Source organism: Chelon labrosus (assembly GCF_963514085.1).
Source record: "Chelon labrosus genome assembly, chromosome: 24".
NCBI classification, from domain to species: Eukaryota; Metazoa; Chordata; class Actinopteri; order Mugiliformes; family Mugilidae; genus Chelon; species Chelon labrosus.
The window spans coordinates 4,036,629-4,063,277 of record NC_140357.1 but is presented as its reverse complement, the minus strand read 5'-3'; the positions used below and the strand labels follow the sequence as shown (position 1 = coordinate 4,063,277).

Sequence of the window (26,649 nt, the reverse complement as noted above, 5' to 3'; positions counted from 1 at the left end):
GACTGCTGTTGCCAGATCAGCTTTGCAGGTTGGAGCCTTGTCGTGGACTATTTTCTTCAACTTCCACCACAGATTTTCAATTGGATTGAGATCCGGACTATTTGCAGGCCATGACATTGACCTTATGTGTCTTTCTTCAAGGAATGTTTTCACAGTTTTTGCTCTATGGCAAGATGCATTATCATCTTGAAAAATGATTTCCAAACATCCTTTCAATTGATGGGATAAGAAAAGTGTCCAAAATGTCAACGTAAACTTTTATTGATTGATCGCATTTATTGAAGATGTAATGACAGCCATCTCCCCAGTGCCTTTACCTGACATGCAGCCCCATATCATCAATGACTGTGGAAATTTGCATGTTTTCTTCAGGCAGTCGTCTTCATAAATCTCATTGGAACGGCACCAAACAAAAGTTCCAGCATCATGACCTTACCCAATGCAGATTCGCGATTCATCACAGTCATCCATAGTCCACGATTGCTTTTCCTTAGCCCATTGTAACCTTGTTTTTTTCTGTTTAGGTGTTAATGATGGCTTTCGTTTATCTTTTCTGTATGTAAATCCCTTTTCCTTTAGGCGATTTCTTACAGTTCGGTCACAGACGTAGACTCCTGTTTCCTCCCATTTGTTCCTCATTTGTTTTGCTGTGCATTTTCTGTTTTCAAGACATATTGCCTTAAGTTTTCTGTCTTGACGCTTATACAGTATGTCTTCCTTGGTCTACCAGTATGCTTGCCTTTAACAACCTTCCCATGTTGTTTGTACTTGGTTTGATAATCCTCTCCTTTGTTTCAATTGACTGACTACCACAATTTTTTTTCTTTATTTCTTTTAGTGTTTCTTAAAGCCAGAAGGTTGCCATTTGAAATGACTTTAGTTTTGTGTCAAGTCTGTGATCTGCTTTTTTTCTACAAAATTAAACAACTGAATGAACATCCTCCAAGACTGGTGATTCCATCATTTTTGCCAGGGGTTGTAGATGAGAGAGAGGTATCTTCTGCAGTAACTTAGAAAATTTTGTAATTTTCAAGCAAAATCAGCAAACACTTAATGGTTAGGCTTTCATAAATGTAAAAAGTTTCTGGTTTTGTTAATCTTAAATTATAAAATTAAAACATACTGTGCAAAGATTGCCACATAATTCATGTATCAAAGGAGTGAGTCAATGAAACACTGCTGAGCGGTTCTGTTTCGTATGGAATTTATTTCACCCAAGAAAGTACACCTTCATAACCGTTTAATGTGATATCTGTCAGAGTAACAGGAAAAAATCAAGAAAAAAGAACAAAAAATGCCATTTGAGCTCAAGCTTTGGCGACTTCATCCTCATTTTTGGTCTTGTCATCTTCCTTCTCGGAATCGGAGGAAGAAGAGGATGAAGAGGAGGAGGAGGATGAGGAAGAAGAAGAAGAAGAAGAAGAAGAAGAGGAGGAGGAGGAGGCTGAATCCTTCTTAGTTTTGGACTTTTTGGATTTTTTCTTCTTAGCAGCGGTGCTGACTGGAGCAGCTCCCTCGCTCACAGTCCCAGACTCTGCCTTGCTGATTTCTCCTTCCTCCACTTCAGCAGAAACCTCTTCAGGAGCTTTGGGGGGAGTAGATTTGTTAAAGGGGGCACTGTCTTGCTTCACAGGAGTTTGCTCTTTCACTTCTTCCTGCTGTTCGGGCACTTTGGCATTAGGCTTCTGCTCTTCTGTAAAGAAAAAGGACACAATTACCGACGCGTAACTTTCATGTAAATGTGTTTGGGATTCTTTTAGCCATTCAGCTTTCTTCTCATTTACGTGTGATCCTGCCAGAGAATCCATACAACATTTAATTTTTGTAATTGATTTGCTTGGCATAATTGTTAAATTTTACTTGTGGTGTTAATATTTGGTGTGATTTCATGCATTTGCAAGTTTAAAGTGAAATTTAGTGCAGTTTAGTGACGTGACTGGCTGTGAAGGAATAGTTTTATCAATTTGGGAAATATGCTTATTTTATATTTTCCAGTTAGCCGCCATTAGCATCCAGCTAGCTTTACACAAAAAGTGTAATTAAGGGACACAACTAGCAATTGCTTAACCCTGAATATGCATATATTTGCATACTTTGAGTTCTGTCTGGTTCTGGTGTAGCTAGGCTAGCTCTTTATCCATTGCCTTTTTTTCTGTGCTAAGCTAAGCTAAGCTAACTGCTGCCAACGGTGTTAAACCCTGACATGAGTGATGTTTTAATCTTCTCATTAAATCCTTTCCAAAAAAACTAAATAAATAATAATAAGCATACTTCCCAAAACTATTCCCACAACCAGAAGTGATGTGAGGGTTAGCTTTTAAGTTTAACTCCGCACGTAATGCTATTAGCTGTAAGGTGTAAACTTTATAGCCATTGCATCCACATTACAGTATTAATGTCAGCAACCATACTGCTTACACCTTTTCTACCTCTTTCTGGTTTTCAGACTTTATATCAGAAATGAAAAAATTCCGATCATTGTCTTTTGTTTGGTTCCTGCTGGAGACGAGCCAGTCAGACCACAAGACATAACTGAAAGCAGCCCCTGATCAAAGTCTGGTGATTGTTTTGTGATAGAGGTAAACCTGTCTATCAGGTTACAGCACAAACGTGTTGGAGTCATTTATTTATTTTTCCGTTTCCTGCCAGTTTCAGAACTTACCTCCGAACACTGCATCCGCTAAAGCAAACTCCAAGCTGTCAGGGAAGAAGAGCATAAAGTATGCTAACGAATAGCAAACAGGTACACTATGCTTCTGTGTGGTGTTGGCATATTTACCTGCTGTCCCTTAAATATTTTAAAAGGTCTAATTGTTAATATTGTCCTTTAAGATTTTGCTTTTTTGGAAAATGATTTATTCACTTTCTTGCCAGTGTTTAATGCTATGGCTAGCAGCCTGTTAACTTAGCTTAGCATAAACAACTCATTAATTAGCTAAACTTTTACATTTTGATTTTTTTTTAAATAAAATAAAACAGGACATTTAGCCTGTTTATTTAGTGTGATTCGTTAGCTTTGGACGTTTGCTAGCTTTTCCCAGAATTCCTTTGTCTTGTGCTAAGCTAAGCTACCTGGTTATCGCTTGTAACTCTATGTTTATGACTCAAAGACATGAGTGGAATTAAACTTTTTATCAAACTCTTGTCAATAAAGCGAATAAATTTTTTTTTACACATTAAAATACTAGAAATGATTAAACACATTACTAATTTTGTTTGAGCTGTTGGTATAGGTGTGCGTGTACCCAACACACGTTTAATTTGGGGAAGTCTAAAGGCTCGATCATCCTCACCTGTCAGGCTCAGTGGTTATGCCATGGATCAGTTGCTGGTACTTATTGATCTCAGCCTCCAGCTTCATCTTGACACACAGCAGGTTCTTGTTGGTTTCCACCTGCTGCTCCACCTGAGACCTAACCTCCTTCAGCTCCTTCTCCAGGTCCATCACTACCTGGTACAGTGGGGACAGACGTCTGCTGTACTCATCTTTGGTGAGCTCCACGGTGCGGTCCAGATTGCCCATCTGAAAGGAAGACATGAGATGGCTTTGTCTCCAAGTGGTCGCACATAATGAATCACCATAACCTCTCAGGGGCATAGACCCTTTACATGTTTACACTTTGTTTTGTTATGCAAGACCAGATCCAGGTGGCTTGTCAAAGACTAGCGTGAAATGGGTGAGGAATCTGGTTTAAAGTGGCACTTTACAGTTTAATGACAGGGTAGTCAGGAATGCCTGTGAAGAGGGCCGGTAGACGATCATCTCTGCAAGTTGTTTATCATTCCTGATATGATAAAGGAAATTTTTTTCAACTCCAGAAGAACTGCTTGAAAGATTTTTATCTTTTTGAAAAGGTCTGATTGTGATCGAATGTGCGTCTGAGTTTTGCAAAGGATGCTGCAGAGTTATGTGAGAACGTGGTAAACGTCGAGGCATCTCCAAACTCGTCTTGAGGATGCACTCGCTCTGTTTGTTGTGCAACAAAGCTTGTGCGTGCATTTGTGTGTGTGCGGTTACCGTGCTGTACGAGGTCTGAATCTGAATCTCCAGGGTTTGTTTTTGCTTCTGAAGCTCCTTGAGCTCATTCTTTCCGGACTGCAAGGCCTCGGTGTTTTGGGCCTCCTCCACTTTGATGTTTTCAAACTTCGAGAAGACAAACGGGATGGAGGCAGTGAGATAAGCAGAGCAGAGGGAGCGGATTGACTTTAGGTGGCTGCGGGTAGCATACCTTGCTCTTGTACCATTCATCCGTCTCCTTCAGGTTCTTCTCTGCCAGTTTATCATACTGGTTGCGGATACCGTTGACAATCCCAGGCAGGTTGGAGTCCTGGGACTCGATCTCCACCTTCACCTCGGAGTCCTGTATCTTCTTACGCAGAACATCCACCTCCTGCAAGAATATCCCATGTTTAGTTTTTACACTTTTTTTTTTATTTATTTATTTTTTTTTTAAAGTTGCAGATGAAGTAGACACTTTATCTGTGTGCGCTTACATTTTTGTGTTCACGCTCCACTCGATCAATCTCCTCCTTCAGCAATTCAATCTCTTTCTGCGTCTGCTCACGGTTCAGTCTGGATTCATTCAGGGTTCTGTTCAGATCGTCCAGGTCTTTTTCTAACTCCTTCCGAGCATCTGTCTCATCCTTCAGCCTGCAAACAGAGCCCAACAGTGATCCATGAACGCAACGACTTTTTTTTTTTTTTAATCTGAGTTTTGGCTGCACTGCATGACTCACTTGGTCTTGAAGTCGTTGTTTGCCAGGTTGGTGTTGTCCGTCTGAAGCAGCAGCTTTGCATTGTCCAGGGTGATGTCTTTGATCTGAGGAGATAAATGGCACGGCATGAGTGCAGTAATTTATGGAAAGAAAAAAAAAAAGCTCTAAAAACGTTTAAATAAAGAGTCTGACTCACCTTCTCCTTCAGCTCCTCCAGGGGTTTCTGGACTTCATTCCAGTCGCGTCCCTCAGGTGCTTGTCTCTTAGCCAGAATGTCATCGACCTCTTTCTGCAGCTCGCGGTTTCCGTCCTGCAGCTGCTTCACTCTGTCCAGGTAGCCGGACAGACGGTCATTCAGACCCCGCAGTGTCTGCTTGTCGTCCGCGGGGACTACGGGAGCCTCAGAAGCAGGGGGCCCGGTGGGCGCTGCAGCGGCTTGAGGCGCCGGAGCGGCATCTCTCACCGTGTCATTATTGCGCAGCACATTGCGCAGCCCCTCCAGGCTCGCCACCGACGCCCTGGAGCCTCTTCCTCCGGCTCCGCCGAACATACTCGCGGCGCTGTTTATAGGCATGATTGATGCTGAATGGGAGCGAGCTCAGACTGACACGGAGACTTCTTGTCTGGGGAGTCACTTGATGGATACGGAGGATGCAGGTAGGTTTTGTACCTGCTTTTTACGCACAAATCCGCCCCCAGGTATGCCATTGGCTCCTGGTGACCAGCCCCACTCCTGACCTAACAGGTTCAGAGTCGAAATTCAAGTATTTCATGTCGACTTTTTCATTTTTCTCACTGTAATATTGCACTTGTCCTCTTGTGATTGGGCGCATGCAGAGTTTTGGGGAGGTGACGGGTGGCCCCTGTCCACCTTAAAAGCAGCTGATGTGGAGGGTTCAGGGTCGCCTTCACCTCTCTCACCTGTTCAGCCAGACGTCAGCCCGCCGTGTCAAGCTCCACTATGTCCAAATCAAGAGACTACAGCAGCCAGTCCTACAGCCCGGGGAGCTCGGGGCCGGTCAAAAGCCAACCGACCCACAGAGTGGACTCATCGGGTAAAGCCCGGGAGAAGGATGACATGGTTGGACTCAACAACAAGTTCGTCCAGCTGATCGACAAGGTTCGGAAATTACTATTTATAATTATTTTCACGTTTTGTTTTTTTTCTGTTGTTATAAAATATAAATATGCTGGTTTTCAATAATCCTTACGCAACAGTTTATTAATGCGTAATTTAATAATAACCACTTAAGGATTAAAGAATTATTTCAATTAATTTTTGATGTTTGGTATACTCTGTCTTAATCTGCTACTTTTTTTTTTTTTTGAGAAAAAAGTGCTTTGCTTTTAATTTATTGTTTATTTCATTCTGTCGTTTGAACCAGCGCATAATCTAGAAGCAAGACTTTTGTAATGGATGCAATCTTTGTAAAAGCAATACCTAGATTAACTTCAGCCGAGTTCACCATTATCTGTTACCTGAGGCTACAGAAAGTGACTCCTGCAAGCGTCTGTCCCAAGAAAGATTGTTGAAAGCGTTTTGGGCGCCACCTAGTGGATCTAAATTAATGTTCGTTAGTTTAATTCGAAATTGACCATCGGTGTGCATGTGAGTCTGAATGGTTGTCTGTCTCTCTGAGTTAGCCCTGTGATAGACTGGCGACCTGTTCAGGGTGTACCCCGCCTCTTGCCCGATGACGGCTGGGATAGGCTCCAGCAGACCCCACGACCCTTAACAGGAATAAGCGGTTACAGAAGATGAATGAATGAATGAATCAACCCCTCTTGCTTTATCTGTCCTTGTTTTAGGTCAAAAACCTGGAGGATGAGAAGAAAAAGCTTGAGACGAAGCTGAAGATCCTCAAGCAGCAGGAGGACTACACCGGGAAGGTCGAGGAGCTCGCGAATCAGGCGGAGCGCGAGCTGGAGCAGCAGATCGAGCAGTTGCTCGCTGACCAGGAGAAGCTGAAGGACGGACTGGAGAGGTCCCAGATGGAGGTGGAGGATACCAAGAAGAGGTCAGCATGCAGGTCAAAGTGGACTGGTCTGATTTTTCATAGCTGCAGAGGCACACATTCAGATTTGACCCTTTGCGTTTCAGTTATGAGGACGAATTGAGGAAGAAGGTTGATTTGGAGAATGACTTCATCGTCACCAAAAAGGTACATTAAGGCTTTTTAGAGATACATTAAAAACTTCACAAATATACCTGTGGCTTCTCATGCATGTGCGTGTTTAATGTGTGCTTGCAACAGAATGTAGATGAAAGTCACTTGGAGGAAATAGAGAAGACTCTGGAGTTGGAGAACCTGATGGAAAAGCTGGAGTTCCTCAGGGCCGGCTTCGACGAGGTAATGACAAACTGATGTTGTGACAATCTGGAGCAGAACCACAACAAAAAAAAACATATGAACTGCTGTCCTCATGTCTTCCCCCTGCAGGAAATCAAGGAGCTGGAATCCCAGATCCAGAACGAGACGGTGGTCATACGTGACATCAACAGACGGAATCTGGACATGGACGCGATCATCGAGGGCGTCAGGGCTCAGTATGCCAACATGGCCGCCCGCACCAGGGAGGAAGCCGAGCACTGGAACCAAAGAAAAGTAAGGATGAGATGATGTCTATGATTTCTAATGCAACATCTTAAAACTACGAAATAGTTATACGATTTTCACTTTTCCCACTTTAGATGGATGCTTTGGTGACATCTGCAGGACAGCGTGAGCAGGAAGTGCGTGACATAAAGAGGGAGATCGCAGACATCTTGCGCCACATCCAGAGGCTCACAGGAGACCTGGATGCTCTCAAAAGGAAGGTTGGGATCACACACAGCTCACACACATCGTACCACATGCGATTAACCAGCCACTAATTACGTCTTCTTACATCCGTGTCAGCAAGAGCAGCTGAGAAAAGAAATCGATGACATTAGAAAAGAAGGCGACGAGCGCTTGGACCAAGTCCGGGAAGACATCGGCCGTCTGGAGGAGGCCTTGCGGCGGGCCAAGCAGGACTTGGCGGGACAGATCCGTGAGCACCAGGAGCTGCTGAACCTCAAGCTGGCCCTGGACATCGAGATCGCCACCTACCGCAAGCTGCTGGAGGGCGAGGAGCTGAGGTATGTGACTGAGGAATACATTTGTGGGCGAGAGCACATCACTAAGCATGAGAATAAAAAAAAAAAATATATATGGATAAATGTATAAATGTTTGCACTAACAACTTTCTCTGCTCCATCTGTGTAAAGGCTTAACGACTACATGCGCAACACAGGTGAGAACAATTTTATTACTGAAATTAGCTCTACTAACATGGCATTTCTGGATTAGTATGTTGCTTTATTTTAATACTTCAGAACAGATATGCGCTTTAGGATGTCATTTGTTTTTTTCGTTGCAGCTCAAATTGTAGTTCCTGGCATTTAAAATAAAAGATGATCAAGATTAACTTAATATCTCTGACAATTTGTAGTCAACTTGCGACCCCTTGTGGTGGTCCTGGGTAATAGGTTTGAAACCACTCATCTACCCCGCGACCCTTAACAGGAATAAGCGGGTACAGAAGATGAATGAATGAACTACTCATCTAAAAATTCATTGCTTCCAATTTCTACACCACTAAAGCCTCAGTATACCAAAATAAATTCAATACTGTCTGAAGCTTGTTGAAAAGAATTCGGTGAAATGTAGTAAATCAATATCCATTGCGTTTGTTGTCAAAGTAGATAACAAAGGCGGAGAGGCAGGAAAGTTAAGGTAGCTAATTAAAAGAAGAATGTCCACACAGAAATGCACATATAGCAGCTTTCTCATACTTGATTCATGTTTTTCCTTACTAAAATCAAACCTTTCTTTTGCTCAGATTACTAAAAAACAAACCAACCAATCCAAGTCCTTACTTGCACGCAGACGTTCACCTGCCACCGAAGCAACACCTGCCAGGGAAGCCACAAGCTGCAGAACCCACAGCCGTCCAGCCACCCACCACCACCACCACCACTAACCCACCAGGAGTCACCCCCTCAAAGAAACGCCTGCTGATCCGGGTGGAAGTGGAAATGGGAAGAGTTGTGTCGCAAAGCTCGCAGTACACTGAGTGATTGACTGGGACCTCCCACTTCACCTTTGTCTGCAGCATTCCAGTAAATCCGCAAAATGTGAATTTAAAAAACTTCAAATTAAGTTATGTTAAATTAAACTATTCAGAATCCTAATTTTAATATAATAATCAGTACAATTTGCTTGTGTGCTTTCTGGTAGAGTGAACAATTTCATGGCAGGCTGAATATTTTGTTTGCATTTGTAAAGACTTGTCGCGTTGCTTTATGTTTTCCTGTTGTTGTTTCTGTCAAACATCTGTGACCTAAATGGGAATAAGGCTTTGAGGTTTTGTGGTTAAAGGAGTGTTTCTGTTTCGTTGGTTCTCGCATTGGTAGTTAAGGAAAATAAACTCTTTATTTTGCGTTGTTTGTTTGTTTCAATGGTGCTGTAATGTATGTCCTGGATCTTTTACAAAATGCTGCAATAGGGAATGTTTGCAAGTCTGAAATCCTGTAAACATTGGAATTGTTCTCTGTGACTTTGTGCCTGAAATATGCCAAAATGATCACAAGATTTTACTGTTAATAAATAACACAAGGTCAGTTTGTCTGCTGTTGTTCTTTCACACAAATGTGTACAATGATATAAAAAATAGCTAAATGAATTTTATTAATTGTTTGAGAGACTTTATACTTAGCAGGAGCTTGGAGGCGGTTAGCATAACCTAGCATAAAAAGTGGAAAGTGGGGAAATGGCTAGCCTGGACGTACAGCACTAAAACTTACTATATATTTCTGGTTCTTAATCAACCAATTTCCCACCAAACTTGTGACTCCAGCCAATTCTTAATGGCATATTTTCCATTAGAGTGGCTTCGCTAGCTCATTGTTTCAGGCTAACTTTGCGCTCTCCACATCCTTCAAGAAATGAGGAGCTGTAACAAAATATGTGAGGAAAACTGCGTCAAGCTCCAGCTTTAAAAAGGAATGTGCACGAATGAGTGAATAATTTGAAGCAAAGTCTGAACATAAACACAGATATTAGTGAACGAAAGTACCATTTTGCTAACAGCCATTTTGCTAACTGCTTTGGGGATCTCCATCACAGGGTAACTTGCTAGCTAACCTAATCATTTGTATATTTATTTTTATCAAATATTTATCTTAAATATTTACCATATTTATTTGTCCCTGTGTGGAATTTAAAAGTGATTTATAAATAGATATATCATATCTTTTGAAGATACTTTATTTCTGTGACTGAGGCAAAGAGTTAGCATGACCCAATGAGCCACAATAGCCATGTTAATGACAAAATATCTCGTGTTAAAACAGACAAAGTTGAAATTAGCCTTTTATGAGGTTGTAAGTACTATAAGCCAAGGGGAAAAAAGATAGTTTAGATACCCTATCTCCATGCTTTATGCTAAGCTAAGCTAACAGGGTGCGAGCTAAAGCTACGCATTTAACATAGCCATGTTAGAAATGGTCTAAATCATGGCAATTTCTCTGACAAATTGTCCAAAAATATTGTTCAAATATTGTTCAAAGTATCCAGGCACTGTGCTAGCACGGTGTGTTTGTTAAATGAAAAGCTGAAAGGTTTTCAAGTTGATAAAGACAGCAGTTAAGTCTTTAGCGGAGTCGCTGGAGCCCGACAGTCTCGTCCTGTTCCATCCTCCTCCTCCTCGTCGCCCGGTTCTCCTCCGTCTTGCTGACATACATGATGTTTTGATGTGGAAAACAAAAGGTCTAACAAGGCCACATAGATGTCTTAATATAACAACAGTTCAGATCTCTTTAATTTGATTTTAAAGCCGGCTCGGCTTTGCCGGCTGTCTCCTTTCCACCCACATACTATCTACCACAACATATTCCAAATTTAATCAAGCCTCAAATCAGAACTCATTTCCGTTGAATGGCTTACATAAAACACTTCTTCAAAAACAAGTATTTTGACGCAGCAGATTAATCCTCCCTTAATAACTTATCTAAATATTGCGAAAACTCTTCATTTCCAACTTTGAAATGCAAACCTTATCTTTCTCCTTCGCGTTCTTGCCGCAGGCCTAATCTCATGTCTTGTAGATGTATTACAGACGGTGGATGGTCTCCCCTCTTCAGCTCGCATACCAGTATGTAGATAAACACTGGCGAGGGAAGTGGGAGTAAACATCGCAGACAGGGGGGGGTAACAGATGGAGAAGCTGTACGACCGTTAAAATTGATGTCCAGAGCAAGCAACACGACGTTGAACTGTATTTATAGGACGTAATACACCAATACAAGGGAGGTTTATTTCAGTTTATGATGTTATCACGGAGAGAATTTACATTCACATTCAGCCGTCACATTCAGCAGGTTGCGTGGCAATCGCATTCAAATAAAAGTGTGTTTTTATACCTGTGAACAAAGCTGAGTAGTAAATGACTCAAAGTGACGCTGTGTGTAATCAGACCAATTAAATATCCTGTGAAGTGTTGTATCTCGATGGAAAAGAGAAGCTTTTCTTATTTTTTTATGGGGTTAAATATGACATGTTGTGCGAAAACATATGAATACATTTGGATGCCAGTGCAACAATAGAAGGAAATAAAACTGCGTCAAGACAGCAAGATCAAGTCAAAGGTCATCAGGTCAATAATGATACTTAAATTATCTGTTACAGACATACTGTGATTTCAAGATATGGCATCCTGAGACCTTAATCTTTCTCCTAATATTATTTGATGACGAACTTTATGTTAAACATTCAGAGATGTCCAAGAACATTGATAAATAATTGGCAGAATCAATCACCGTCTTTTTTTCCGCCAACGGCCTCTTAGCGACATCACATTTCCTACAGAGAAGGCTTCATAAATATTTAGATTCCTCAGTATTCTTTCAAAGCGCGACCTCCTCTGGCGCCTCTGTCCTCCGCCTCCACCTGTCTCTGAGCTTCTGGATGAGTTTGCACGCGGGTTCCGTGTACTGCCTGTTGGCCAGGCCGAGCACCAGCGGCACCACGGCCATGCTTCCGATGCCGGTGCAGGACAGCACAATGTGGGTGGTGGAGCTCCACTTGGTGTCGCTGATGAGGAACGCGATGCAGACGTGCATGTAGATGATGTAGGGAACCCAGCAGGCGAGGAAGGTCAGCGACACCGCCACCACGCAGCGGGTGTACCGCAGGTTCAGCCTCTGCTCCCGGTCTGAGGCCTGGCTTCCTCGCTCCACAGAACGATGGAGGCGGCAAATGTTCTTCAGCTGGCCTCTGGTGATCCACAGAACCCGGCCAGTCATGCCAGCGATGGTAAGAATAGCAGGTAAAACCAGGCCGTACACCTCCAAGTAGATGAACGCGTTGGGGAACACCCGCCTGTACGAGCAGCACGCCGTTCCATTTGCGGAACAGTTTGAAAGTAACTTCTGGCTACTTTCACAACAGCCATCCCAATCCGGCCCTGTCCAGTTATTCCACCCGAAAGCAGGTAGAGATGCGTACAGGAGGGGCGGCGCCCACACCGCAATCAACGCCAAAGGAAAATTGCGATGCATCCACAAGTTACTGTAATGCAGTGGGTCCGCAATGCATATGTAGCGCTCATAGTGGACCATCACCAGGTTGAAGAGGAACGCCAAGAAGAGGAAATTCGGGAACACGTGCGCCCCCAGGCACGAGCTAAAACTCAACTCCCGGTTCAGACCCATTAACGGTATAAAAGGCAGCGCCACGCCCGTACACATGTCGGCCACTAGCAGGCTGAGGAAGAAGTAGTTGGGCGTGTTGTGGAGCTGCCGGTTCCAGGAGATACCCAGGATGATGACGAGGTTGGCCAGGATGATGGAGGTCGACAGCGGCACGGTGATGACGTAGATGAGGTTCCGCCCGGAGAGCAGGGCGTGGGAGTCGTTGTAGTCCATCTCCAGCCAGTCCCATCGAAGTTCAGCTGACCTACAAAAAAAAAAAAAAAAAGAGAGAAACAGTGATTACGTAACACTGCCGAGGAGATCTGGTGATATGTTTTAAATAAAGTGAATCGAGAGTATTAGCTCATATTTGTTTGTGTTGTTATTTCTCAAGAAGCACAGAGAGGCCTGCAAGGACAGGAAATGCAATAGAACAGAGATGAAAAAGCAGATTCTGTAGAAAATGTAGCAGGCAGAGGAGCAGAGTGGATTATGTGAAACGTATTGCTGCCTCTACAAATCAGTCATGTTGTTGTTTACATTTAAGTCAGTCCAGAGTATAAGCCCTGAAGACATTTAATTGAAGAACTGTAGGATTTAGGGTTAGGGTTAGGGTTATGGACAAAAAAAGCCACATCAGCCTTTAGAAATTCCCTGAAGGCGTTCCCCCAGATGAATTTCATATAAATAACACTTCACTTCTGGCACATTATATAAATCATGCTAGATATCTTAAGCTTTTAGCAGTGGCATTCAATGATATACAAAATGGTTAGGGACAAGCAAATGAGAGGAGATGAACAAAGTGATCGGAAAATGCACGCGAGAGCTGCGGTGGACATTAACTCCGCTCGTTCCAGCTCATCTGAGTCCGGCGCGGAGTAATTTCCTCGTTTTCCGAGACGTCGCCGTCACAATCTGAATTACAGTTCATCCTTGAGCCTAAGTAAACACGTGCACCAAACTTGAAGACGTTTCCTCAAGGGGTTCGTGAGATGAGACGGAAGAGGGGTGAATGTAGGGACAAATACAAGCGCAAGTAAAAGGACGCACTGTAAAACATGTAATGCTTAAATTTATAGCTGTTTGTCATTAAGTAATGAGTCTCCTCAGTGAAAGCAAAAATATCTTAACAATATCTTAAGACTGGACCAGAAGTACTGACAAAAGAGTTCAGTCAGGTCATTTTAGCCTGTGTGGCCACGGCGTAGTTTGGCTGAAGCTTATTCAAGAAAATAAGATTTCAAAAACGGTTTCAGAAGTAAGATGCATGATAGAAGAATAAACAGGAACACAGCTATCGCCTGCAATGTTCCTTCCTGTCATCTCTTCGCCGCTGAAACAAATTTAGCCCCATTGTTGCCTGTTAATGAATATATGTTAAATAATTAATCCACCGAATCATGTTACAATTCTCTTTGTGTCCATTAAATTTTAAAAAGTGTGTCCTGAAGACAATTGAACAAAGTTTACAGCTGGTTATATCCAGTGGAAAATGCACACAGATTCTCCCAGTGAGCTATAATAAACCACACCTATATGTTACACTTATGTCTATATGCTTTCTGATTAGGCTTTACTATGTCGCTCTGGTCATGTTTAAGTTCTTCTCCTCTTAGTAAGTCTTTAAAACTGAAGTCCTGTCTGCTGCTATACCTTCTATATAAAAGTCTATATTATGTTTGAACAAGACATTAAAAAATAAATATTGCAATATGTGTACACTCCCCAATTTGCAGGTTCACTGAAGGGCGCTTTATGGTATCAAAGTCCTGTTACAGTTTCGGCACATAGAGTCTTTTAAGGGTCTTTAAAAGGTGAATACACAGAAACACATTCAATTTAATGGGGGCTGTGTTTGCGCTTTGCTTTTCTTTAAATAATTTTAGCACCCGTGTTTGAGAATTTTCCTCTAATAAAGAAGCGAAGAAAAATAAGAAGAAAAAAGTACAAATTGTCAAAATTATCCATAATGCAAGAACATGTTAAAGAATAGAAATAATGTGATTAAAAACATCACCAGAAATGCATGATTATCATGTGAAACCACAAGCAATAACATACCGTTTGGTGATAATTCCAGTCATGTGTCGCTGGAGAGGAGAAGTTGAAATGAAACACAGTTTCTTGTCACTCTCCTGATAACTTCAAGTCTGCTCTCCTGCATATCATATGATTCGCCAATGTCCAGCATAAACTACAGGAGTGTCTTCTTTATCCTTTAAGATCCCCTCGGTGAGCCCGGTCATCCCAGCAGCCTTTACAAAACCTCAACACAAACTAAGACGGAGACAGAGCGAGCAGCCGGGCTTTGCCTCTTAGATACTTTAAAGGGGAAGTGCGCACTGAAAGAGGAGGCGTGTAACCCTTGAACTAACTAATGTCTCACTACCACTGTCCAGACTGAAGTGCACGTCCATGAATGGGAAAAGGCTCAAGATGTTATCACTGCACCCTGAAAGTGATAAGAACATTCCAGGTTAACATCTGCAGGCATGCGTTTTGTCTTCACACCCTCCATGGCGGGCCCAACATGTGTCCCAGATATTTATGGTAGTCATCTTAAAGTGGGGTTAGAGAATTACAGGATGAGCATGAGAAATCATTTCAGAAATTCAACTTATTTTCCCCCTTGTCTCACAAGCCATTGAAGTTATTGAGCAACACATACGGTTGTTTCTCAATCCTCCAAAGAGTTTACAGATGCTTCTTAGTCGGCACGGAAGAGAAACAGTATAGTTTTCCGGAACAGGGCTGTGCAGACATTTATGTTGACAGGAAGTTAGGTTTGTTTTTAGAAGAATTTAAATGATAGTGTAAATAACAGAGGAAATAAATATTTAAAGAAATCAATAAGCAATTTAAAATTTTAAAACAAAAGAATAAATAAATAGTAGTGGTTTGAGAACATACGAAGAGAAGATGCATTCAGATTTACAAGCCTACAAATTCTCTGGAAATGTAACTTTGCTTCTAATGGTTTTGCTACTAAGCTGCTACTTTATAGAAATGGCTAGCTCTTAGCGCAGGAATAGCTTTCAGCGATGAAACTTCCAAACCTGGAACAGAATTTTTAATTTAATGTCAACACTATCTTTAATTCATATATGAACAGATGGGCAAAAACAACAAGTTGTAGGTTCATGGTGTTGTATCAGGCAAGGTGGAGCGGCTAGCAGGAAGCTAACGCTCTTAGCAAGACAGAAGCACATTTCCCGGTATTTTTAGCGATTTGTTCCTCTCACACAGGTTTAATTGTACCTTAAATATACACAAGAACTTAAGGCTGAAAAAATATGCTTATTTAATATGATAGTAGGATATTTTATAATAACACCAAAAAAAAGATTCTTGCTTTGAAAGTTAGTACCATTCCTTGTGTTACCCTGCTATGCTACGTATGTGGTGCTTGACCTGTAGGAAATTCAAAAATATACCTGTCAAAACTTCTGAAGGTCACATTTTATTAAATTTATGTCATTCACATGAACAGATAGGTAAAAACGACAAGTTGTGTGTTCACAAAGTTTTATCAGGCTGGGCGCAGTGGCTAGCAGGAAGTTAATGGTCTTAGCAAGACAGAGGAATAAAGCATATTTCCAAGTATTATTACCAATTTTTTCCACTGAATTGTACTATAAATATACAACAGCACTGGAATTAACTTGACATTATTGAGGCCACTTATAAAATTTAAAAATTACATCCACAATATTTTTATTGTGCGGAGCTATGACAAGAACAGATTCTCCCATACAGGCCTCTTAAGTAGGTTAAACCTACAGACCGTCTATGGTTAAACCAAATACTAAGATGTATTTGCTCCATTTATTTGCCCTAGGTCTGACCTAAACATATACATCCAACAGTGTCTACATCTGATTTCATAACAGCTGTCACACTCGTCTCGTATTTAAACACAGCGTTGGATGGAAGGCCGGCAGGGACCTGTTTTGTTAGCCAAACACAGAAGACTCCTTCACTGATAGTTTGGAGCTTACCCGGGCACTGGTAGAGATGGACGAGCTCCGGTCAGATAATGGATTTAAACAGAAATGTTCCTGAGCCTGGGAGCGTCTGGAAAGACACTACGCAGGGAGGACAAGCTGGACATGAAAGAACAACATCTTCACATTATAAAGGAGGAGACGGTGCGTCTTAGGTTTCCAGGAACGCAAGGTCCTACACAACAGTAAATCAATGATCTAATCTGGTTTAGTTTTACATACAATGGAAAAATGTAATGTGATAAGATTAATGAAGCTCGGCTAGCGAAGGAGATCTATGCTAGCTCTTGTGGCGCCGCTTAATTTGACCAGAACACTTAACTAATACCAACTTTCCTTACGTTCGCTTGAAGCTGGACTAATTAGTTTCACTTCCACTTAAACTAACACTCAATTCATTGCAGTTTCTAATATTTGAGAACATTAATTTCAGTTAATAACACTTAAACTTAATTCAAAAATTCAACAGCCGGTACAAATGATTTATTTATTTTTTTTGTTTACAAAAACAGTTTGGCCTTTATTCTATTTTAGATTATTTTAAGAATTATTTATTTGCCAGACACAAAGCTGAAGGCCTAAAATGATAATTAATTTGGCAACATAAAAACCACAAGCAAATTCTGCACAAAATAGTCCAGTTTTGTTTAAGAGATTTGTTTACCCTCACAACTCTAACATAACATGTAGTAACAGTCTTAGTTTATAAAATATATATAATATAATATATATATATATATATATATACATTTTATAAATATTAACCCATATAAATGTGAAATTTCTGAGAATTAATACAAAAATTCTTAGAAAACAGTCAAAAATAAAAAGCCAAACACACTAGCTAGCTAGCTAGCTATTTAGCTAAACCGCATTGATCATTTTCTTGTTTAATAGAATTTAAATAATAAGTTTTGATGCTCCATTATTAGTTATCTCACGAAATAATAATTGTAAAACCTAAATCTTAAATTATACTGTAGAAAGAAACGTGACAAAGCAAAAGCCTTCAAAAAGCTAACTAGCTTATCTTAGCACAGCAGTTGCTGTCATGTGATGTTACATTCTCTTGAGTTTAGCAGCATTTAGCATGTTATTAAATTATATTCTGTGTTTTTTCCAAACAGTTTAGATGCTCCAAATTTTAAAATGTTTTTCAGATTTTATTTTTAGTGTCAGTGACCATTATTTACTCAACAATTAAACTAAGAGCATTGAAACTTCAAACCCACTTTCACTGTTACTATGGTTACTGGCAGTATTGTTAATGGATTTTTCACTATCCATCCCCTACCTTCAGATGTGTTTACCTTGGCAGCGGTACCTGCCTCTTTTTTTGCTCAGCTGATTAGATTGGCAGCGTCTGATGTCAGCACAGCAGCCATCAGAGAATATGAGCTGCAATTTAAAAGATCAGGCGCCTCCGAGGTCTAAAGGTGATAAGCCCTCTAGCCTTTGTCCTCACTCACGCCAATTTGGGAGGCCAAACACTGTGCGCTGTGACAAATGAGGAAAATATCCTGTTGTCACTGAACGCCCCATTAGCCAGGTGGTAGTTTCCCTGAGCACCCTGCTGAAACACTGCAACATATTTTACAAGCTGAATATAAAACGGATGGAAAGTGCTTTGTTTTGCCTGAAACTTCTTGGTTACCTGACTGCACATCCACACAATGCTTTTAGAAATGTTTGTGCGTGCAAATGTTTTACTGCCTGTCTGGATGAGTTATGCATGCACACTTTCAAATGCTGAGGTACAAGGAAGAAGCACTTGTGCACAGGATACCGAGTGACGTTTGTTTTTCCTCATCCTGATGGACAATGGAAGACACCGGGCTTCGGGAACATCAGTTTTTAGGTGTAAAGATTAGCGCAGTGATGTGTTTGGAAGCCACACAGTCTCCCTTCTGCTCGGCCCAGTCTGGTCTCCATCAGAGCAAGGTAACCAATCGCAGCTCCGGCTGCTCTCTCCTGAACAGGCTCCTATTAGTCACATGCAAACACAAGGTCACATTCATCCTCCATTTTCAACAAACAGCTGGTCAGCTGATTTACTTCCTGACTTAGAGCAGGTCAAGTGTCGTCATTGCTTCTCCCAGTTTCATAGAAAGTCAGATTGTTAGAGAGAGTGGCACACAGTATGTGACCTGCATGGTGCAAGTTTTATTTGACGTTTTAGAGATGGAAAATGGAAAATGCCCTAAAACAAAATTAAAATTGATTAAGAAATAATGAAATCAGTTAACGATATTAATGATAAAGCAATTAGTGAATTTAAGTTGAGTCTTCTAAGTTAAACCTTGTATTTTATACACACTTTCAAGTCGGAATCTAAAATAATAATTTTCTATAGACAGAAAAAATATTTTATCCATGGATAGATTAGTTGACATGTCTTCTTTTAATGTGTATATATATATATATATATATATATATATATATATATATATATATATATATATATATATATATGTGTGTGTGTGTGTGTGTATATATATATTATATATATTAAAAGAAGACATGTCAACTAATCTATCCATGGATAAAATATTTTTTAATCATAATGTAATATTACATTAAATATATACATTAAGTTTTTATAATATAAATATTAATAATACGTGTATATAGCATGGGTAGTATTATATATCTATATATATATATATATATATAGATATATAATTTGAATATTAAAATATTTTATATATTCGTTTTTGTTATACTTTACTCTTTATTTTTAATTTTTAAATCTGTGCAGGGCAAAGAAAGCAAAATAATTTCTTTGTTGCTTACCAGCTACTTGCTATTTTCACACTTTCAACACTTTCTACACGCACAAAAATACTAAAAAATAACACTGACTGTCAAAAATGTGTTGACATTAATAAACAACACTATTGGAAGAATGGAGTTTAAGGAAAAGACTTTTATTTTAAAGTCTTTTTCATCTCGTTAGATAAATTAAAACATTTTTATTTGGATTTTGTTCAACTGGTTGGTTTTCTTTATTTTTGTCTCACATTTATCATTTAGCTTTTACCGTCTGTTGTCACATTTGAGACTACCCATTACGGAAAAATGAGCACATAAATAACATGTGGAGCCCAGACGCTCAAACATATTATTGTTATTCTAATGTTGGAAATCTGTCTCACGTTTGGCTTTAGCACTCGTCTCATCAGTCACTGAAGGAAAATTTCATTAAACATCTGTGGGAACAGATAAAGAACTTTTTTTTTTTTTGTTTTATTTGACTTTAAATGGAAATGACATGATTCCTCCGTTTAATCACATCAAGATAGCGTTTTTAAGATCCGCTTTTGCTGAATGACTCACCGGCTCCCGGCTCACTCAATCTGGTATGAGTCAAAACTGAATCGATACCAGTCTAAACAAACCAAGGGGCCTCTTAAATTCAGGCCTTTCACATCGCCGTGACGACGCATGACACATGACACATGACGCAAAATCGTCCTTGGCTGAAAATGATTTTAATGGATTTTTTATTTATTTTCTTTGTATTTACACTTGAGTTTACTTCCAAAGAAATTGGAGTTGGAAGACCACACAGACAAAAACTCCAATTAAGGAATAAAAGTCATCTTTTCTTGTACTGCTTTATCTCTAAATCTTTTTGAACATAAAAAGGGATGTCGCAGGCAGGAGACTATAATGGATCACTGTTTGAATTTAACTTTGTTTAGATTCTTGTACAAGAGCGTACTTGGACGAAAATAGAGTTTGTTCTAAAGGATGTCTCTACAGCTTGAGGTGTGCTCAATCGTTGACCAAGACAGAAAATTCATTGTTAGCGGTCAGGTGAGATGTCCGGACCACACAACAGAATATTTTTAAAAATCCCGAGGAGAAAGGAAACGGTGCCGCTGAGTGTGAGAGAACACACAAAAAAAAAAAAAAAAACAGTCCGATCATTGAATGTCTCTGACGCTTCTCCTCGATTAATCTTCCCTCCCTCCTCTGTCGTCCTTTTATCGATCAGGTCTTTGGAGGCAGAAGACTTTCGCCTGGTAGTCTCCGGAAGTTGTTATGGCGAGAGACGCTTCCCTGAGAAGAGACAAGGACGGCAAGGGGTGAGACAAACAGACAATTCCACATAAATGAGTAGTGAATTTAACAGTAAGTAAGACGACGTGAAAATTTTTCTGTGGGAAATGTTTGAATGAACATTCAATTTCTTCACCTAAGATGGTTTGTTGCAAAGAATCGACCTGAGATGTTACGTTTGATACGTTACGTTTGTTGTTATGTTAGTTAGTTGTGTTACGTTTGTTATGTAATGTTCGTTATGTTACGTTTGTTACACTATGTTAGCTATGTTACATTAGTGAGGTTTGTTATGTTACGTTAGTTCCATTACATTAGTTCCTTTACGTTGTTTACGTTTGTTATGTTACTTTAGTTACGCTATGTAAGCTACGTTACGTTAGTTACGTTTGTTATGTTACGTTAGTTCCATTACATTAGTTCCTTTACGTTGTCTACGTTTTTTACGTTTGTTATGTCATGATAGTTACGTTACATTAGTTCTTTTACGTTAGTAAAATTTGTTATGTTCCGTTCCGTTACATTAGTTCCTTTACGTTGGTTACGTTTGTTATGTTACGTTAGTTACGTTATGTTACGTTAGTTACGTTAGTTACGTTATGTTATGTTATGTACGTTACGTTAGTTAATAATTCATCATACTCTGGACTCATACCTGTTGACGGCAAAGTCGAGGATCTCTGCGGTGTGGCCGTGGTACTCCGACACCATGTTGCCGGAGCGAGCGTCCCACAAGCGCAGCGTCCCATCTAAACTGCAGGTGGACACCACGGAGGAAGACTCCTCCCAACGCAGGTGAACGATGCCAGCCTGGAGAGACGCAGAGAGGACAGCTTTCAGACTAAACCCATTTCAACCGTAGCATGCTGCATGAACTGCCTATTTTTAGACTGATAGAGGAAGAAAATACTACTGACAGAACTATTGTGCAAACTGAAACAAGAACTTCCCTAATTGGACGTCTCCGCATGTATATATTAAGACATCATCTGCACAGACATCCCTGACGGCGCCGAAGGTGGTTGCTCAATTTGTGATCTCACCGCACACTACGTAGAGCTGAGACGTGTGTGCACGCAAAGCGGTCTGCATGGAGATCTGAACTAAACACACAGAAACTGAGCCCCTCTCTCTCCCTCTCCCTCTCTGTCTCCGTCTCTGTCTCTGTGTGCTGCTGTTGCTGCTTACCTCGTGCTGGCACCTGTGCCTCAGGACCTGCGTGGAGAGGTCATATAAGGCCAGAGTCCCATCCAAGTACGCCACAGCTATGAGTGGCAGGCTGCAAGGGACAAAGAGAGGTGAAACTTTTAAGGAGCTGAACATCATTCCGGCTCATTCTGCAAAAAGACAAGTGAGCGGCTTTACAACTCACATGTTGCAGAATCCCACCGATTCCACGGAGTTGGATTCTTCCTCGTCTTCGGATCCTTTTGCTTTGCCTCCGTCCGCGGGGAACACGCCGACCACCTTCAAACACACATAAACACGGTTATTGGTCGCTGCTAGACAGCCCTCCGTGGTTGTCAGTTTTGTAGCTGCGTCACCGAAGCGCCCACCTTGCCCGTGGCCGTGTTGATGAGCTTGGCGCAGCCGTCCACCGAACCCGTCAGCACCAGAGAGCCGTCTTTGTTGCACGCCAGGCAGGTCAGCGGCCCCTGGTGTCCGTCCTGGCCTGCCAGGAGACGCACGCAACAAAACTTTTACAGCAACCCGAACCGCTGCTTTCATTGGCCAATTAAAAATCAGAGCGCTAAAACGTGCAAACAGTGAGACGAACCAAATCACCACATAAAACTCACCTTTAATGACGTGGAGGGTGTTACCCTGCTTCAGGTCCCACACACGCACACTTCCATCCCCGTATCCCACAACGGCCCGTTTACCTGCAGTGAAATAAAAAAAGTAATAAAAGTTATTTTTAGGGTTGGAAATCATCAATCAATACAGGTGGTGTTTTGCTATCCCTCACCGTCAGGGAGGATTTTGCCGCTGGTGGCCTGACACGCAGGGCTCTGGAAGGTTTTACAGTCTCCTCCGGGGACCTTCCACATCCACACGTTGCCGTCGTTCGTTCCCGCCAGGAGCACTGGAGCGCAGGGATGCCACTCCAACCACTGAGGACGAAGCACAGCTCATCACGCCAACCGTCTTCCTTGAAATTTCCACTGGACTAGTTACCACCGTTATAATTATTATGATTTACACGCCTTAATAAACGGGCAGCTCAGCAGACGTGGCCGAGGAATGGGAGCGTGCCTCGATCACACACTTCCTCCACAAAGACCGCACACTCTCAGTCTGAGCAGTCAGCGTTTCTCGTTTCCTTATAAATTCCTCCAGCCCCAATAAAAGACCTCGCGCAAGTGCTTGCAGATGCACAAAGCAGCGTTTTTGGACTCTCACCTCCAAATCGCCCACCTCGAAGGACCAGACCTCCTCCTTGGTTTCCACCTTCCAGACTTTGATCAGGCCGCTCATGTCGCCCGTGGCCACCATGGAGGAGTCGTGGCTGAAGAGGGCGCACGTCACCGAGTCTTTGTGGCCTGCGGAGACAAAGCTGCTTTTGTAGGTGTCGCACGGGTTTTTGGCACAGACACCTTTGTGAGAAAATGTGATTTTACTTCACAGATATTTCATTAACCCCAATCTACTCTGCGAGCTCTCTTCTTTTACTATTAACTGACCACACCGTTATGGAGGGCCGTAAGGGGCCACAATAACAAAGCTTGTTTTCTTATGACAGCACATTAATTTTTCTTGTTTTTTAGAGAAAAAAAACAAGAAAAGAAAAATGGTAATCAGACGTAAAGACAGCCTCCATCACTCACCTGTGCACTCCAACAGAACTTCTCCATCGCTCACCCTCCACACGTACGCCTTGTCGTCCTCTCCTCCCGTCACCGCCAAGCTGTTAGTCACTGGGTCCAAGCTCACGCAGAACACTGAGCCTGGAGGGGAGATGTGTTTTGGAGGGGGCGGTTTAACCACTATAGAGATCGTCGCTGTCTCACGGGCAGAGATCGCGTCGGAGGGAGGATGTTACCTGTGTGTTTGGAGAAGGTGAGCTCGCTGTCATCCTGCTCTGCCTCAGCTTCCATCTCGTCCTCCGTCTCCCAGCCTTCGTCGTCGGCGTCCCCGGGTTCCTCAAACTCAACGTCCCCCAACTCATCGGCCAAATCGTCTGAAAGAGGACGTAAGGTATTTAAAAGAAGCGGAGGGTGGTTGTTTTATGTTTAAACCCGAATTGTTGTTAGCATTAGCCTAAATCTAGCTGTCACACGAGCGGCCATGGTGACTCGAGAACTGTTTCCCACCCACCTGGGCCAGGCTCCGTGTCGTGCAGGTCGATGACTTCGATGATTTCTTCATCTCCGTGGAGGTCCAAAGCACTTTCCTCCGTGTTATCCATGCTATCAGCTGGCTAAGAGCTAGCAAAACAACCGAAAAGTAACGTGTGCGGCTAAAGCGAAGTTAGCAAACCTGACTTTACGCTGCCTCGCGTTCCGCTAACTATAGAGGACAAATGTTACACGTTTGGTCATTAATGTTAATGTCAGTGTCACGCGAATTTAAGCAAACGGCAGTTAAATATCATAAAAGCTGCCCCTCCATGTTTTCTTCACATGCTTTAGCGACTGGGGAGACGGGCGCATACTGATGACGCAGGACAGAGTGAGTCACACACTTTAAGCGTCGTTTACCAATTCGTCCACAAGATGGCGACGTTGATAAATCGATTAAAAGATAATAATGCGACTCGTGTGAGATAATAAAGAAAACAAAGAACAATAAAACACGCTTATAATATTTTATTAGCGCTGTATACAGAACAATAATGTCTAAATACAGAACAATGTCTAAATACAAGTGTTAAAAATTGACAGTTTCAATGTGTCCTTTCAAAATAATAGTCATTTAAGCATAATATTAGTCCACATTTATTGAGAAAATCAAAACGTGAATTAAAAATAAATGCTAAATTAACTACTAAACATTTAGGGGCCATGTGCTTGTTAATTCACTTCATTGTTTATTTTCTTTTTCAATTTACTGCGTTTGCCTCTCAATTAATGTGAAACCTGTGTCACTGCCCGCTCACCGTCCATCAATTATATTATAAAAATTATTGTTCTGTTTCTGGAAGCAACCCATAAACCAAAATTCCATGTATGGGAAACATTACTTGGCTGCTTCCTCAATCCTAAACTATCATGGCAAAGTGCTCATCCATCACATCATTGTAGTGTAATCTTTAAGATAAGATAAGATAGCCCTTTAATTTGATCGCGACTGTCAAGTGTTATACATAGTTATAACGTCATTTTTATGAGTATTTCTGTTAAAATACAACCGTATGAATAAAATTTAACTTGTTTCACGTTTGTCCCAGTAAGTCAAACGGTAAAAATTTTAAAAGTCAGATGAAGGTGTTCCCTTTGATCTAGCATCATGGGTAGTGAAATAAAAAAATAAAAAAAATGACTGAACGCAGCTTGACCTCTGGCCTCTGTGTGCACTGGGAAAGATCAGAAACTATTTTCTTTCTGTGATTAAAACAAAAGGTGTTCTGTAAATCTGAGAGTATGCGCTTCACGTTTATGTATATTCATTAAAGTGCAGTAAAACCACAGGGAATACTTTAGAAACGGGGCCGTTCTCTCTTCCTTAATCCCTCCATCAAACCGGAGATGTTTTATGAACACTTAACACAGTTTGTCTACATCAGGTTTTTTTGGTTGGAGTTTTACACCTCCTCCTATATGCTGCTGGCACCGCTCACTGACTGCATGCCCAAGTAAGTTTTACTGGCTGCCCGGGCCCTCCATTTCAAACCTTCCCTGGAAAAATACAGCCATCTCATGATGTGGTGGGATATGGAAATATCAGGGCGTGCGTTATTTAGACGTTTTAAATCTGCACCGAGCGAGAGATTTATAAACTCTCCGTTCAGTTATGACTAACGCTGGAAGAGGTCGCCAAACTTTCACGCTGGAAAGTTAAATGACATTAGACGCAACAGCCTTTTTATTTCATCAATCTCTTTCTGCAGTTCATAGTTTTTTTTTTCTGTCCATCGTGGCAGCAAAGGAGTTCATTCAGCTCCTGCTAACATAACTTAGAGGCCTCTAACACTATCACGCTAATTTGGGAATCTGAATCACATTTTTGGACATTTTTACTACGGTTGCGTGGCACTTGATCTTGAGGGATGAGCTGTGCACAGATCCAATAGCTGATATTTTCCCATATAATCAGATTATCTTATTTTCATGCCAAACCATGGCAAGTAGTCACTGTTTCCTCCCAGAAAAAGCCTTAGATCATCGTGAGACAGTCACAGTCTCCATTAAAACCCAGACACAGGAGATTCTTTCAGGATTTCCACCTCCTCAAGACATTATGAATCATGGATGGATGTGCAAACTGTACGTAGCCTATAGCTAAGAGAAATAAAAAATAGCATATAGCAATAGCATTTACCACTGTACCCAAAGTTTACTTCATACATATGCAGACAGGAATACTGTTTTTCATTGAGAATCATGCTAACATCAGCATGCTAACATTAGGATGATACCTTCAGCATGGTAATGTCAGTATGATAACATCAGCATGCCAACATTAGGATTATAACTTAAGCATGCTAACATCAGGATGCTAACATTAGGATGATACCTTCAGCATGTGAACTTCAGAAGGCTAACTTCATCATGCTAACATTAGGATGATAACTTCAGCATTCTTACACCAGGATGATAGCATAGTATTAGCATGCTTAGCTTTTTCATATCAAGATGCTAACATCAGCCTGCTAACATAAGGACGATAACTTCTGCATGTTTACATCAGGATGATAGCATAATATTAGCATGCTTAGCTTGCTTATATCAAGATGCTAACATCAGCTTGCTAACATTAGGATGCTAACACAAACATGCTCACAATGACGGCTGACGTTAAGTAGGCATACATTTTACACTTTTCACCATATTTGCTTAGCACATTTAGCTAAAATTTTCTGCAAATTATCCAATATTTCTCAAACAAAAAGCAAAGATTACAGAAGTGTTATTTAAAAAAAAAAAAAAAAAAAAACTTTTAACATAGAACAATTCTACATGTTTTACCTCAAAATTATTGTTATTA

General features: G+C 41.1%; 4 protein-coding genes across 5 annotated transcripts; 1 reads left to right on the top strand and 3 right to left on the bottom strand.

Annotated features, from left to right (window-relative positions):
- Positions 1-1,124: 1,124 nt before the first annotated feature.
- LOC311509424 (keratin, type I cytoskeletal 18-like) lies at positions 1,125-5,351 on the bottom strand. Its single transcript, XM_084574633.1, has 8 exons — positions 4,913-5,351; positions 4,738-4,820; positions 4,495-4,651; positions 4,230-4,391; positions 4,019-4,144; positions 3,294-3,523; positions 2,663-2,697; positions 1,125-1,693 (listed from the first exon to the last, which is right to left on the bottom strand). The coding sequence occupies exons 1-8, from the start codon at positions 5,288-5,290 to the stop codon at positions 1,308-1,310; spliced, it is 1,557 nt and encodes a 518-aa protein (XP_084430759.1). The 5' UTR covers positions 5,291-5,351; the 3' UTR covers positions 1,125-1,307.
- LOC311509425 (intermediate filament protein ON3-like) lies at positions 5,239-9,361 on the top strand. Of its 2 annotated transcripts, none has more exons than XM_084574634.1 (10): positions 5,239-5,373; positions 5,554-5,836; positions 6,526-6,734; positions 6,818-6,878; positions 6,972-7,067; positions 7,158-7,322; positions 7,409-7,534; positions 7,617-7,837; positions 7,967-7,992; positions 8,628-9,361. In XM_084574634.1, the coding sequence occupies exons 2-10, from the start codon at positions 5,678-5,680 to the stop codon at positions 8,816-8,818; spliced, it is 1,254 nt and encodes a 417-aa protein (XP_084430760.1). In that variant the 5' UTR covers positions 5,239-5,373; positions 5,554-5,677; the 3' UTR covers positions 8,819-9,361. The 2 variants fall into 2 exon arrangements, with proteins under 2 accessions (XP_084430760.1, XP_084430761.1); XM_084574635.1 differs by having other exon boundaries at positions 8,581-8,769.
- A 2,209-nt stretch (positions 9,362-11,570) lies between these two features.
- LOC311509044 (G-protein coupled bile acid receptor 1-like) lies at positions 11,571-13,743 on the bottom strand. The gene has a single exon (XM_084574083.1). It carries the CDS (start codon positions 12,662-12,664, stop codon positions 11,645-11,647), a length of 1,020 nt encoding a protein of 339 aa, XP_084430209.1. The 5' UTR covers positions 12,665-13,743; the 3' UTR covers positions 11,571-11,644.
- A 6,165-nt stretch (positions 13,744-19,908) lies between these two features.
- On the bottom strand, positions 19,909-24,132 carry aamp (angio-associated, migratory cell protein). The gene is made up of 11 exons (XM_084574833.1): positions 23,821-24,132; positions 23,546-23,683; positions 23,331-23,450; positions 22,906-23,045; positions 22,472-22,616; positions 22,302-22,385; positions 22,059-22,174; positions 21,875-21,969; positions 21,691-21,781; positions 21,158-21,312; positions 19,909-20,502 (listed from the first exon to the last, which is right to left on the bottom strand). Exons 1-11 carry the CDS (start codon positions 23,909-23,911, stop codon positions 20,427-20,429), a joined length of 1,251 nt encoding a protein of 416 aa, XP_084430959.1. The 5' UTR covers positions 23,912-24,132; the 3' UTR covers positions 19,909-20,426.
- Between the last annotated feature and the right edge of the window lie 2,517 nt (positions 24,133-26,649).